The 14,614-nt window shown below is 34.1% G+C and overlaps 3 protein-coding genes across 4 annotated transcripts; 2 read left to right on the top strand and 1 right to left on the bottom strand.

Annotated features, from left to right (window-relative positions):
* Positions 1-2,280: 2,280 nt before the first annotated feature.
* On the top strand, positions 2,281-5,288 carry Ufm1 (Ubiquitin-fold modifier 1). Its single transcript, XM_014364092.2, has 4 exons — positions 2,281-2,634; positions 2,941-2,997; positions 4,364-4,494; positions 4,585-5,288. Exons 1-4 carry the CDS (start codon positions 2,627-2,629, stop codon positions 4,653-4,655), a joined length of 267 nt encoding a protein of 88 aa, XP_014219578.1. The 5' UTR covers positions 2,281-2,626; the 3' UTR covers positions 4,656-5,288.
* On the top strand, positions 3,004-4,419 carry LOC149375353 (uncharacterized). Its single transcript, XM_089589086.1, has one exon. The coding sequence runs from the start codon at positions 3,149-3,151 to the stop codon at positions 4,094-4,096; it is 948 nt and encodes a 315-aa protein (XP_089445212.1). The 5' UTR covers positions 3,004-3,148; the 3' UTR covers positions 4,097-4,419.
* Positions 5,102-13,308, bottom strand: pod1 (coronin). Of its 2 annotated transcripts, XM_089589085.1 has the most exons (17): positions 13,243-13,308; positions 12,561-12,840; positions 12,159-12,307; positions 11,886-12,072; positions 11,519-11,816; positions 11,193-11,448; positions 10,966-11,118; positions 9,881-10,297; positions 8,889-9,666; positions 8,629-8,799; positions 8,118-8,556; positions 7,907-8,045; positions 7,628-7,834; positions 7,426-7,561; positions 7,233-7,354; positions 7,061-7,150; positions 5,102-6,905 (listed from the first exon to the last, which is right to left on the bottom strand). In XM_089589085.1, the coding sequence occupies exons 2-17, from the start codon at positions 12,718-12,720 to the stop codon at positions 6,897-6,899; spliced, it is 3,711 nt and encodes a 1,236-aa protein (XP_089445211.1). In that variant the 5' UTR covers positions 12,721-12,840; positions 13,243-13,308; the 3' UTR covers positions 5,102-6,896. The 2 variants fall into 2 exon arrangements, with proteins under 2 accessions (XP_089445211.1, XP_014219371.2); XM_014363885.2 differs by lacking the exon at positions 9,881-10,297 and having other exon boundaries at positions 5,104-6,905; positions 13,266-13,295.
* Positions 13,309-14,614: the final 1,306 nt, after the last annotated feature.

The following is a 14,614-nucleotide window of genomic DNA, read 5'->3' as shown; positions in this document are numbered from 1 at the left end:
GAAGTAAGTTTTAAGTAATATAAATAAACAAAGAACCCAACCTTCTCTGATTAAGTGAGATCCGATGCTCCATTCCTAGGAGACTCTTCGTGTGACTGAACTTCTTTTTCAGGCCTTTTTTCTTCAGTTGTCTCTTTTCGACTGAATAATTCACGTATGTATTGGATCGTGATTCAAGATTTTTGTACCACAAATTTTGCTATGTACATATTGTATAAATTAACTGTTTATTGGAAATCTAAAGTTGAAGGGCTGTTCTTTCATTAGTTAATGGTAAAAGGTCTAGAGTATTGTAATTTTGTAAATATTGTCGATTTTATAAGTCTATTAAGATAAGTAGAATGTTTATGATTTTAGAGGTCGATTGTCGGATAGAAGGTAAATTGTAAATTTGCCGCAAGTAGCATAAAAAATGTCAACTTTTTATTGTCTATCTATGAGATTAGTTGCGGCTGGTTTATAACTAATAATGTGACTTTACTGTAAATAGCAATAATTATTTGGATCAGCGCCATCTAGCGGTATTTATTTTTTGGCCAAAAGTAGCTCCTAAAATTCTGAATCAGAGCAATCAGGATTAGAGCCATTTAGTTAATTATAAACGAGCCGCAACTCATGATAAAGCTATAGAATAAAAAAATAACGATACGTGTGTTTTTGGCGGCAAGTTAAAAATCTATTTTATGCTCGAAAATTTATCTTCAAAAGTATAAACACATAGGAGGTCGATTTTTGGTAGAAAATAGATTGTTAACTTGCCGCCAAAAACTTACATATCGTTATTTTTTCATTTTATAGCTTCTTCATGAGTTGCGGCTGGTTTATAATTGACTAAATAGCTCTAATCCGTAATGCTCTGATTGAGAATTTTAGGAGCCACTTATGGCCAAAAAATAAAGACCGCTAGATGGCGCTGATCCAAATAACTATTGCTATTTACAGCAAAGTCTTTTTGATAATTATAAACCAGCCGCAAATACTCTTATAAATAGACAATAAAAAGTTGACATTTTTTATGCTACTTGCGGCAAGTTTACAATTTATCTTTTACCTTAAAATCGACCTCAAAAATCATAAATACTCTACTTATCTTGTATGGCTCTTAAAATCGACAATATTTACAAAATTACAATACTCTAGACCTTTTACTATTAACTCATGTAAGCACAAATTAATCAGTCGAAAAGAGACAACCGAAGAAAAAAGGCCTGAAAAAGAAGTTCAGTCACACGAAAAGTCTCATAAGAATGGAGCATCGGATCTCACTTGATCAGAGAAGGTTGGGTTCTTTGTTAACTTATAACACTTAAAATTTACATCTCTGTAATAAATGTATTTTTCAATTAGTGAGATCCGATGCTCCATTCCTAGAAGACTCTTCGTGTGACTGTGCTTCTTTTTAAGACCTTTTTTCTTCAGTTGTCTCTTTTCGACTGATTAATTTACGTGTATATTTGATCGTGATTTACGATTTCTGTTACACAAATTTTGCTATGTACATATTATATAAGTTAACTGTTTATTGGGAATCTAAAGTTGAAGGGCTGTTCTTTCATTATTTAATGGTAAAAGGTCTAGAGTATTGTAATTTTGTAAATATTGTCGATTTTAAGAGCCATACAAGATAAGTAGAATATTAATGGTTTTGGAGGTCGATTTTAAGGTAAAAGATAAATTGTAAACTTGCCGCAAGTAGCATAAAAAATGTCAACTTTTTATTGTCTATTTATGAGAGTATTTGCGGCTGGTTTATTCTAATAAAGTGACTTTACTGTAAGTATAGCAATAATTATTTGGATCAGCGCCATCTAGCGGTCTTAATTTTTTGGCCAAAAGTGGCCCCTAAAATTCTGAATCAGAGCAATCAGGATTAGAGCCATTTAGTCAATTATAAACCAGCCGCAACTCATGAAGAAGCTATAAAATGAAAAAATAACGATATGTAAGTTTTTGGCGGCAAGTTAACAATCTATTTTCTACCGAAAAATCGACCTACTATGTATTTATACTTTTGAAGATAAATTTTCGAGCATAAGATAGATTGTTAATTTGCCGCCAAAAACACACGTATCGTTATTTTTTCATTTTATAGCTTCATCATGAGTTGCGGCTGGTTTATAATTGACTAAATGGCTCTACGCGCTAAAGCTCTGGTTCAGAAGTTTAGGGCCACTTTTTGCTTCGAAAATTCGCAACGCTAGATGGCGCTGATTCAAATAATTATTGCTACTACTTACAGTAGAGCCCTTTAATCAATTAATAAACCAACCGCAACTAATCGCATGGTTGAAAAATGAATAGTTAACGTGATCTGTACTGCTTGCGGCAAGTCGACAATTTATATTTACCCAAAAATCTATCTCCTATGTACTTATTTATACTTTTTGAAGTAGATCAGGTAAAAGATAGATTGTAAACTTGCCGCAAATAACACAGAGAATGATCATTGTGGGCATCTGTAGTGTGGGTTGTGAGTTGTAAGTTGTGAGTTGTGAGAGGCAGAGCCACATATACCCCTATTAGTATTAGTCGTAAACAAAAGGAACAGAATTTTAGGTTATAACGCCATTGACGCTCCTGCTTTGTTGTCATTATTTGAGTACGTTCAATCGCTCAGCTTTGAAAAATGGCGACGTAAGTTAACATCTGCACTGGTAATTTATCGAAATGTGTTAATCATGCATTAAAATTAATTTATTAAACTCTTTTAATAAAATCATCCATCATTTTTGGAGAGTTTAATCTGCAAGTGGTTTAAGCTTCATAAAACTCCTGACATATGTTGAAACGTCAATCATCATGTTTTTTATGATTGATGCTTGTAAATTTTATCGTTTTATTACGTTGATCCTTTAAAAAAGTACTTGGTTCTAAACTATAAGTTTTTATTTGAAACAAAGCTGAAGAAAAAATTATTAAAACTGTTCGTTTTTGTTACAGGTCAAAAGTTACTTTCAAGATCACACTGACATCTGACCCCAAATTGCCTTTTAAAGTGTATGTTTTATTCAAATATATTTAATGGATTATCTATTGTCAAGACATGTTTGCCTTATAATATATTGTTTGCATTTAAAATCTATATAACAAGAATTTTTTTTTAAGTTTAAATTTTAGTATCAATTGAAATCTCACATTTGTTTTAAAAATGGATCCTAAAATCAGAGATCTTTTGAAAGTAGTTGATTGTTATATCGAACTAATAGAAAAGACTGATACTATGCAAAAAATGACTATGGACTGTATGAAGAAAATGTTTCAAGCAAGTGTGTTTATTGAAAAATTGATAAAAAAGGTCAAGGAAGAAAAAGTAGAAGCAATCTTTGAAAACCATTTGAATTTTATTATAGCCCAAAAGAAAAAAAGTCAATTGTACAACTGTTTTTACTTGGAAAAAGTATCTGACAAGTTTTTAGAAATTTGTTTTAAAGATAAAAAGTTATCTGATGACATTGTGGATGAGCTTTTAAAAATTTATATCAAAGAGTTTGGTAGTCAAAGGCTTGAAGCTAATATTAACAGAATACTCACCTGCTCGATGCAGGGAAACGCCATTTTGCAAATATTTCAAAATATGGATTTTTCCCAAGAAGATATTCAGGATGAGGTATTTATTGTCTCTTGGGAGCATGAGATAAAACTTGGAAGGCAAATGAAATTAAAAGAAGTGTTAGTAGATATGTTTAATAAGCAATGCATAGCAAGAATTATTCAACTAGCTTACAAGTCAGATCGGCAAAGTAAGGTACACATTTTAATTCTAAATTTTTTTGCAAAGAAATTAACAGACAACGATTTCTTGTTGTACTCTGAGTTGTGCAGTTCTACAAAAAAAGTTCTCTTACGATTATTGGAAAATCCCAAGTTTCAACTCTGTTTCATAGATGCAACTTTCTATGTTGGAAGAAATATGAAAGAAGATGAAGAAGAAACGTGGGTTACAAATTCAGGGTTTTCATATGCGGATTTAAAAAATATAATTAACGTTCTGTTAGATGGTCCTGATGATCTTCATAAAGTGACTATTGATAGAATCATGTTAGCCAAAGAACTAGATGCTGTTTGGGAAAATATTGAACGCGATTGTATTATATAAAGCTATGAGATCGGTATTTTATTTTTAATTTTTTTTATTTTATGGTTGAACTGTTTCAAAACAACAAACTGTAAATAATTAATCAATTTATGAAAATAATAAATCGTTCTTGTATACACCAACTCATTTATTTTTTGCATGTCTTGACAAAGATAAGACAACGTTAGCCTTATGACTTGAGAGTCAGTGCCTAAGCACACGATCAGTAAGAGCCTTAGCTAAGAACGTTAGCCTTATATTTTTCATCACCTATCCATTGCATTGCAGTCTTAGTGTACCAGACCATACACCATTCACAGCTGTACTGAAATTTGCTGCTGAGGAATTCAAAGTTTCCCCAGCTACCTCTGCTATTATCACAGATGATGGTGTTGGGATAAATCCTCAGCAAACTGCAGGTATGAAATTTATGAGTTAAAACTTAACATTCGATTAAACAACAAAATTTAGACCATAAGTTATAGAGGTCAAAAAAATTATTTTTACAGGTAATGTCTTTCTAAAACATGGTACTGAACTCAGGTTAATCCCAAGAGATAGAGTTGGACACAGTAGTTGATCCCACGTATTTGAAAAATGATTATTAATGTTAAAAACATTGATGGCATGTTATATTGGTGATTAATTTAAATGATTTTCTACTCTGTATAATTTTAAAGTTTATCATCTCGTGAAAACAAAAGTTTATAAATATATTTCAATACCTATTATTGGTTTAAAATTAATATTTTTTATTTTTAGAAACAGTAGTCTTAGAGTGTAAATATTAAGTCACTGATTCTTTCCTTATTTTTTTCTTTACATCAAATACTTATTAATAAGTATTTACTTGATGTCTAAAGTACACCAAGTCTCGAAAATATCAGGATGTCGCAAATATGTAACAGTAAACTTGGAAAAGTTTAAACTAACGTAAATAATAATATAATAAAAAAAATTCTGCTTGTTGGGTATCTAAAAGAGGAAAAAATGAAACACACAGTTTGAAGTAGAAATATTTTTTATAGAATTACATATAAGATATAAGATTGTTACAAAGATTTAACTACATCATAATCTACAAATATTCTCATTTGCAGTTTTTAAAAAAACCCGGTCTATTTTGATTTTTATTTTTTCTGCAGAAGCACTTGCGCTACAAAAGTACAGATATTTTTGTTCATTCAAAGTAAAATGTCGAATTAAAATACTTGTTAGAATTTTTTTTTTTGTAAAATAAAATTATCCAAAACTAAAAGCATAGTTTTTAAATTAAAATGGAATAATCCTTTAAAAGTCATGGCTTATGCAGTCAACTCTGTTGGAAAAACGAGACTTTTGGCACCTACAATTCCTAAATTGATTTTATCAGTCAATAAAAATAAATTATCTTTATCTTGAAAAAGCTTGAAAAATTCTGGCATAGAAATGTTGAAAACGTTCATTATTCTTTTCACTTTATGACTGAGAATCTGCAGAGCATTTAAGATCGTTTGCATATGGCACTGTGAAAAGCGGTAACTGTCATTCTTATGACTTGGTTTATCAAATTACAAACTTTCAAGTGTAAAAAGTTATATGTTTTACTATATTCGTAGTAAAATACGTTGTAGCAAAAGTGTCAATATGGCAAGTGTAAAATAGATTTTGATCATGTTTCAGCTTCTCTTATTATTTCGATAAGAATACTTTTAGAATACTTACGTTGTAACACATGAAATTCGTAAGTATAAAAATCACCACGTACAGTATAATTTATGAAAAAGGCCAACGTAATTTACACGATTTTTTTTCCGAATAACGAAAGATGCCCGAGCATTATTTTAACTTGCATTTCATCATGTTTCTTTTGTACATACTACTAATTAGTATGTATTTCATTCATTACCTCTACCAGTCACTAATAATTATACTTCCTAATTAAATCCTAAAATGTGCGTTTATACTTTAAAATAAAGACAAATAAATACTTGCTCCTTAGAATGACTCTCGTAACGCTTGTACTTGCTTAGATTCATCCAAATAATATCCTCTGTTACAACTATCTACTCACTGATTCGATATAAATTCAATTGTTGTTTTGTTCGATTACATTTCACAATTTTCTTGTTTAATATTTTTTCCATTTTTCGCTGCAATGCGATGTTTGGAAAATTCTTTATTAATATAAAAAAAGATTTATTCAACTTGATCTATATAGCATTTCTCTCTTTTGTTTTTATTTCATTTTTTTTCTTTATAAACTAAACGTTCTTTTAGCCCATGATATAGTAATACTATATTTTATTATTAGTATTGGATTAGGCGTTGAGTAAGAAAAAAATTTCTAAAGAAAACTTTTATATTTTCAGACTAGAACTATCATCACTTTTTGCTTCTTTTGACTGCAGGATAACTTGATACTAGCATTTTTACTTTTTGTTTTTATTCTCTTTCATACACAATTAAAAACCTGTCACTCTGAACCATAGCTTTCTTAAATGTATAAAAAACTCACACGAAAAAACGAATCCTCTTAGTCAACATACACAAATAGAAATAGATCGGTTTTCGCATTATTTGATCGCGTGCATAAAAGCACTTTTCACGACATCATAGAGCTCGCAAAAAATAGTTACAAGAATAAAGATCAGCAAAAATCATTTGCATATATTTTAAAAATTAATAAATAGGAAAAATATGCTTATGGATTAACGAACGAACATATTTACGTAACTTTGGACAATTCCATTCTGTTGCACAAATACCCTCAGCGTATATAAAAAATCTCATTGTAAAAAAGCCATTTTTTTTCTATTAAATCGATCGTGTGTTGTATCACTTAGTCATCCTGTAAAAACATATATCGGTAAAGGCCACAGAAGCGTAGAAAAAATATTTATAAATTCTGTAACAAGTCGTAAATATAACGTACAAAATCGTAATTTTACATTTTTTGTAAAATTCATTTCTTAGATTTTTTTATTTAAAACATTAAAAACTTACCCATTCATGATCTTCTATACCCTCCACATATTCATGCTCCACTGGACATGAAATCAATTCGGGCACAAGATTGTTCATAGCTTTTAGCAACTAAAATATACAGTATTAAAACATGATCAAGATCAGATGTAAAATTTTTAAAAAATGTAAGTGACGCCATTTTTACACATACATCAAGCTGTTTTGGTTGATATGAATTTAATCTGCTATTAGACTGGGATCCAGGTATGTTTCCTGAGTTCTGCTTAGCTGCAACTGGTGCAGTCACCACGGCTTGTCCTTGGCATTCTGAGACTGGAATTTGTGAAATAAATTTTAAGTTAGAGCTCTGCTGAATTGCAGTTTATTTCATATAAATCACTCACGGCAATCCATTCCTGGTGGTTTCAAGCTGATTCTTTGAGCTTGTTTATTCGATCCGCCAAACCACTCTCTTGAACTCATTGACGGTTTCCATGTTATTTTAGTCGGTGGGAACAAATCGTCTTGAAACAGTTCACTCTGCAAAAATATAGCAAATAAATTCCTGTAGAAAAACAATTATTACTAGGAATAAAAATTTCTTGCCTTAATTCTGGGCACTGTAAAGCTTAATGGTTCTATTGTGTTATTTGTTAGCCTCATTGCCGAAGCAAATTCAACACTAGCAACGTCGCACTTGTTTTTCGGCAAAAATGATAATCCCTGATGCAAGGAAGCGCAACGATGGTGACTCAGAGGACATATGAAAGGAGCTTCCTCCGTTACTTCAAAAGCATAGATCGTTGAATCGCCCTAACATAATAATATTCATTGAGCATTTGGAAACAAAACTGATTGATTTTTTATTCGTGTTCATAAACTTACTCGTCCAGTAAGGAAGAGAGTGGAGCTGTCCTCATCATAAAACGGCATTAAGATAGCAGGGGAAACATCCAATCCAACTGTATTTAAAGTAGAGCCCAAAGTATCAGCTTTGAATACCAGTATTTGTCTCTCTGAAACTCTATGAATGATGAGACTTATTAAACGTCACTTAGAATAGAAACCATTGATTGTGACATAAAAATAAATTTACTTGTCAAATCCCATGACAACCAAGTAACGCCCATCAAGTGCCCAAATGACCCTAGCACCTCTAGTACCGACCGGCCCTTTACCCTCGCGCATCGGTATATCGCTGCTTCTTGGTTTGTAAATCCTGAGCTTACCATCCTTGCTCGCAGTAGCAAGATACTGTCCGCATGGTGACCACGCAAGACTGAAAATTTGATCAGTATGTCCTTGCAAGGTGATCTGGCTCTTAATCGACTCGCCAGATTTGAGCGGCTCAAGATCCCAAATCTTGACACTCATGTCATAAGAAGCAGAGGCGAGCACGTCTGAAGCGAGCGGGTGGAACTTAATGAGATAGATTTTATCTGTGTGCGCTTCGATTGTGTAACTGGGCTCGTTTGTTGGCTCTGTGAGACCGCAAGATGGTATTTCCCATAGTCTAATCATACCATCATCGCAAGCTGCAAACAATTTTATTAACAAATGATTCGTGCTTTTCAAAGGTGTGGAGGGAGAATTTTAGATCAACTCACCAACAGCAAGACGTTGATTATCAAAGGGATCCCATTGAAAGTCCATTACAGTTGCTCCATGTACCAGAGCTGGCATGACACCGTCGGGTAGTCTTCCGGTTTTTTTCAATTCCATTACAGCTATTTTTCCACCCGGTCCGCTTAGCGGTACCGCTACTCTGTCAGAATTGGCTAAAATAAAAAAAGAAATGCATACATAATTCAGGAAATAAAAAAAATTTGATCCGAATAAAATTAACAAATAAAAATGTTTTAGTCACCATGAAATCCGTCGCATTCTCCAGAAATCTGACGGCTGATATTACGAATATTTTCGATATGCGTTGACTTGTGTCCAGGCGTGCCCTTAAGATGTCTGAACTTTGATACTCTACCGAACACGGTGGACGTTCTTTTTGGAGTCGGCGTAGTTATGGGTTCGAGTTTTTCAAGCCTGGGATCCATGCTCTGCTGACGGAGCACTGATACAGTCTTCTTCGACTCATCCTCCTTTGTGATGTCATTCTTTGCTTTAAAGGAATCTCTGCGTCTCATAGCTGTTGGCGAGCCCATTGCTTTCTCGGCTAAATTACCATCGGTGGCCGATGTGGATCGATTCTCGTACAGTCGTCGGCGCTCGGCGATAGAATTACGATTTGAGCCGCCCCGTTCAAAATTACCCGAATCCTCGTTCTCCGGTGATTCGTCCTTTACCTTGACCTCGAACAATCTGCGTCTCTCGGCAGTACTAGGGGTTTTTGGCTTATAGCCAGAGTCGCTCGAGTTTGCGTCTTCCTCGATCGAACTGGAGTCGCTTTTTGCATTTTCAGAATCCTTGTTGGCACGCTGCTCGGGTTCATACGTCGGGGACTTATCAACGTCGTTAAAGTTGTTTGCTGAGTCCTTGTTTTCATAGACGTCATTGCTGTTGTTCATGTTGCTGCCGACGTGGTGTCCATTGCTGTCGCTCGACGGTGCCAAGGGCACAGAGAACACCTTATCAAACGAGAACTCCTGACTGGCTGACTTTGCTTGGAATGGCTTTGGTCCAAGACGAGGCTGCAAATAGTGTTATTTGAATGTTAAGGAAAAATATTCAATAAACTATACTTATTCGTCATGATACTGAAACTAAAAATCTTAAAAATGTAACATGTATTCAAACGCATACACTCCCACACATACGAAATAATAAAAACCTAATCTAAGGTAAGTAAGCAAAATAAACCTAGAAATAGAAAAAGAAAAGAAATCCTTATTAATCAGCCCAAACCTTGTAACCACCAATGATGTTTGGATTGACGGATGTCACAACTGAGCCGGGACTTGGAGTCGTGCGCGGTCGTGCAACTGGTTTAGGTTCTTCTTTAACACCTGAATCTTCGGACAAGCTATTAGCTCTTGAAGCGCGTGGTAGTGGCTTCGGTATCTGAACAGGCTGGGAGCCGTTTTGCATCTTGTTAGCTTGAGACTTTTCATCCTCGAGCTTATCGATCTCTGCCTTTATGTATTCGTCCTTGTCTTCGTTAAAATCGTTTTTTTCCGGCAAGCCGTCGTCCTTTTCAGATATGATGTAAGACTGTGCCTTGGTGTAGCCCTTAGGCGTTGAGATCGCGATGGCTTTTTGCTGACGCAATTCCAATTTTGAGTCTTGAATATTTTTCAGGCTATCTAAGTTGCCTTTGTGTACCTGAATGTACAACGGAATTTTGAGTTTATTAAGAAATCTAATTCAGTTTTTCGTTGGCAGTACCGTCTTTTACAAAACTTAAATATACTCTAAAGCACAAATACGTGTCGTGATGACATTATTTAAACAAGAATGTTGCTTTTTATAACAAAAATCAACTAAAAACTAAACGTCCAGACTTACTTACACGAAATGATTTAAACTACAAATCATCATAGGTGCCAGTGATCATCAATTCAGTGAAACATAAATACAACTACAAAAATTATAACGGATATCTGAAAAGTGAAACGAAGAAAAATAAATACATAAAGTTTTTTTTTCAAAAACTGAGTGCCAATAAAGTCCACTGCAACCAAAAGGCAGACGATACTCGTGTTCTTGGATTAAATGCAATACCTACATTGCTTTAGTATATTGATTAGTCATTAACTGTAAACTATAAATGACAAAAGTAATACACAGAAAATTAGAAACTAAAACTAACAAAAAACTAAAACATTAAAAATTGTTCATCAAAGTTAACATATAAAACTACGTTCTATCTAAATACAGACACTCACACAAACACACAAATATTTTTATGCCCATGTTACTGATACAGATAAGGACTATGCAGAAAAATGCAAGAGTGAAAAATATTACTGTCATTAAACATCAATCCTTACCGTTATTGCTTCCTCTCCTTTGCTTCTTTTTGCTGGATCTAGCGATATTTTCGGCACTGGCACATCATGTCCTTGAATCCAAGAAACTGCCGTATTCTGAGATATGCAACCCGCTGTCTCAGGATAGATGTCAGCATGAAAGTCTCTGTATGTCTAAAAAATACATATTTTTCATTATTTATTTGCTTGCTTTCACTAACGTTTGTATTAGAGGCATATTAATTTACTTTTCTTGGGACTTGATACATGATGGGAATGACCATGGTAGACGTGAGCTGAAGTACTCTATTAACTTCGGCTTGCATGACGTTTAATGCACGTTTTGGTACTAAACAAACACCCTTGGTCTGTTCACCACTGTGCCGGATACCCTCGACTAGATATGGATCTTTATTCGTGACTTCCATGTACATAATTGTAGTATCACCTTTGCCAGCAAGGAATAGCATGTTTGTGTCAGGATCAAACAAGGGCATTAGTATTCTGAAAAATTTTTTTGTATAGTTTAAATCGTTTATTCGGATTCTGAAGAATTATATTTTTTAATAATTACCCAGTACTGCAGTCAAGTTCAAGAGTTTTGATTGGATCATTTAGATTTCTCAAATCGCGGATGTAAACTTGACGTAGTCTGGCAGCATCAAATCCTGTAGTGAGGAGCTTGTCACTATTTCCAAGCCAAATGATTCTGGAATCCTTGATGCTCTGATGACTAGAAGCAGATTGAGCCACATTTTTGGCAGCCCTAGGATCAATGACTCTGACTTGTTTATCTTTGCATGAAGTAGCCAGTAAAGTACCATCTTGTTTCCAGCTTAATGACTGAATAACTTCTTTATGTTCGTTGTTAGCTATGAAAAGAAAATGAAAATTTGTCACAATTACAATTTTTTTCAATATTATTTAAAGACAGCACTTACAGAAAAGTTCCTTTTGCGAAAGAACATCCCAAAGTGACAGATTTGTATAAGAAACTGTTGTCAAGAGGTGCTCAGCACAAGGATGCCAGCGTACAACTTCTACTCTTCTCTGGCGATGTGAAAAAGTACACTCTGGATTACAAAGAGGCTCTTCTAAGCCTATTTCTGGGATATGCCATAATTTCACCTGTAAAACATCAAAAGACGCAATCGGGACTTATTTCTTAAAACATTCGTAATTTCAAAAACTCGGTTTTGCGTTTTCTATCTTACCAAACAATCTTGCGAGCCTGTAGCAAGAAGTCCGTCGTGAAAGGGAGAAAAATCTACATCAGTTACAGTATCCGCATGGGCATGAAGTAGAGGCATCGTTTTGCTTTTTCTGCCGCAGTCTTCCAGCGGTAAAACAGCCAGACTGGAGCCTAAAAATAAATGTTGGAAATGACAACGTTTTTTATGCCCTTATCACAGAAAAATCAACCCCCTCGTGTAGTTTCATTGTAAACTTATTTAATCATGTATTGATTTTCAATGACATTGTGTACCACACGCTATCTATAAATTAAATCGGGTAAGGTGACACACGCACACACCCGGTATGCAAACTTGATTAAACCAAATCAAATGAAACTAATAAACAACGTATAAGTGAATTAAAATTTTTAAAAATCGTACCATTATGATCGACATTGAATGCCATAAAGGTAGCGGAGGCGGCAATGTTGTTGCCATAAGTCTGATAAGAACCAACACAAATGTCACGGATGCAAGCCTCGGGCTTGGGCACGATTGGTGTTGCATTTTTGTATTTCGACGCCTTGAACCTCCACGCCATGACTCCGACCTTCTCTCGTCCTGATATGCGAGCAGCTGTGCTATTTCTCCTTTACGCGGCTCGTTTTAACACTCTCGTCACTGTTAACCTTCGCAAAAACGCCAGTGAACCATGTAATCTCTGAAAAATCACGACAATAACCACTGATGAGTCATATTTACAATGAAATATATAATTACAGTATATCAATATGGGGTTGCAGAGTTAACAAAACACCGACTGTAAGTACTCGGATTTCACTGTACTGGAGCAGTCGAGACGCGCGCGCTCCTTTTGCTCCAAAAAATAAAGTAAAAAGGAGCGCAAGCAAAACAAAAACATCAACACACAAAGAACAACGCATCCGGTCTCGGTCCATCCACTCCTTTCATCTACCTATACACAGCTACGTGTATGAACCTATTCATAATATCCTTTCAACAAACACACTTTCGCGAACACAAAAAAAAGGAAACAATTGAATCTGACAGAGGAAAAAAAAATACAAAAAAAATCAAATATAAGTACAATAAATGTAAGTACTGTAAGGAAATGTCCATATATACTTTCTCGTTGGAATCGAATCAGAGAGCCGCCAAGCAAGAACTGTTGTGCGGCACGTCGTCGTCGTCGTCGACCCCCTCACCCCCTGTGATGACTCCTCTGCTTTACAGCTGTATATATATATATATACATAAAAACAGTGGGTATGTCGAAGGGCGGACTAGTGAAGTAAAGAGGGTGGGATAATGACGGAGATGTAATAATAATCCTTACGCACGTTTTCTGCCCTCGACGACAACGACGCAACCTCCAAAAAAATGAAATTATAATGCATACGAATGCTAAAAGTGGTAAAACTATTATTTATATCCACGTATATACACACTGCAGATACTTATATATTTATGTTCAGTTAATTTAGTCACTCTTACTTTGATATATATATATATTGTTTAGTTATAAGTACAGTAATGATGAACAAAGAACTATAGAAAAAATATATATTATAAGCATTACACATACGTACAGGCAAGATATAAAATAACTGATGATTAATTAATGACGCAGCGGACACTCTTTTTGAGAAAAAAACTATAATAGTGGCTTCTCCGTTTTCATTATAAACTAAAACGTTGCGACATTTAGTATGTATATTATTTTTATGATTGAAATAATTGAGTTTTCATTATTACATCTTTATATCGACACACACTATACAATAATAACAAAACATAGATTTGATATAGAGAATATTTATATGTAAGTGGAATATGGTATGAATATGTCTATACAAGCTCAACAAGTGCAATTATAAAAATATGTAAACTGATGATTACGAAAAAATATCATAGTATATTTTTAGAAATTAAAGTGACCGACGTATACAAACACATATGTTTAAATATCTGAAAAATGCAATTCATTGTTATTATGTGTTTTAATATAACACATGATTCCAAATGAAAAATTATCTGTACAGGTATGCACGTAAATCATATATATTATTTAATAACAAAATAAAAAAATACCCTGTCCAATAACTATAATGCTGCCTTCTATACTTACTTACGTATGTATATATATTATACTGCGCTTAACTTATTTTCTGTTACCGCATACTTTTACACAACAACAGATTTCCCGACTCTTCCTCGAAAAGCTTTGTCCGATTAGTTTTGCAAGTATATACATATGAGCACCTATAAAACACTTTTTTTTATTCGATGACAGCCGGAAGCCGGAAGGACACGTTCCCACTCTCCCCCTTGTCGTGACTCTTCGGATCCTCTGATGTATATATTTGTATATAACGTATAGGTATATAAAACTATTGTGCGGTCGCTATCGAACGAACTTCACCGAGACCCGGCGACTTTGCACGATTATACACGATAATGATAATTTCGCACGC

The sequence above is a fragment of the Copidosoma floridanum genome, unplaced genomic scaffold, assembly GCF_036245765.1.
Source record: "Copidosoma floridanum isolate Cflo_tuat_1 unplaced genomic scaffold, Cflo_Japanese_pri ptg000007l, whole genome shotgun sequence".
Taxonomy (NCBI): Eukaryota; Metazoa; Arthropoda; class Insecta; order Hymenoptera; family Encyrtidae; genus Copidosoma; species Copidosoma floridanum.
Note: the sequence above shows the minus strand (reverse complement) of the source record. Positions and strands in the feature narration are given on the sequence as shown.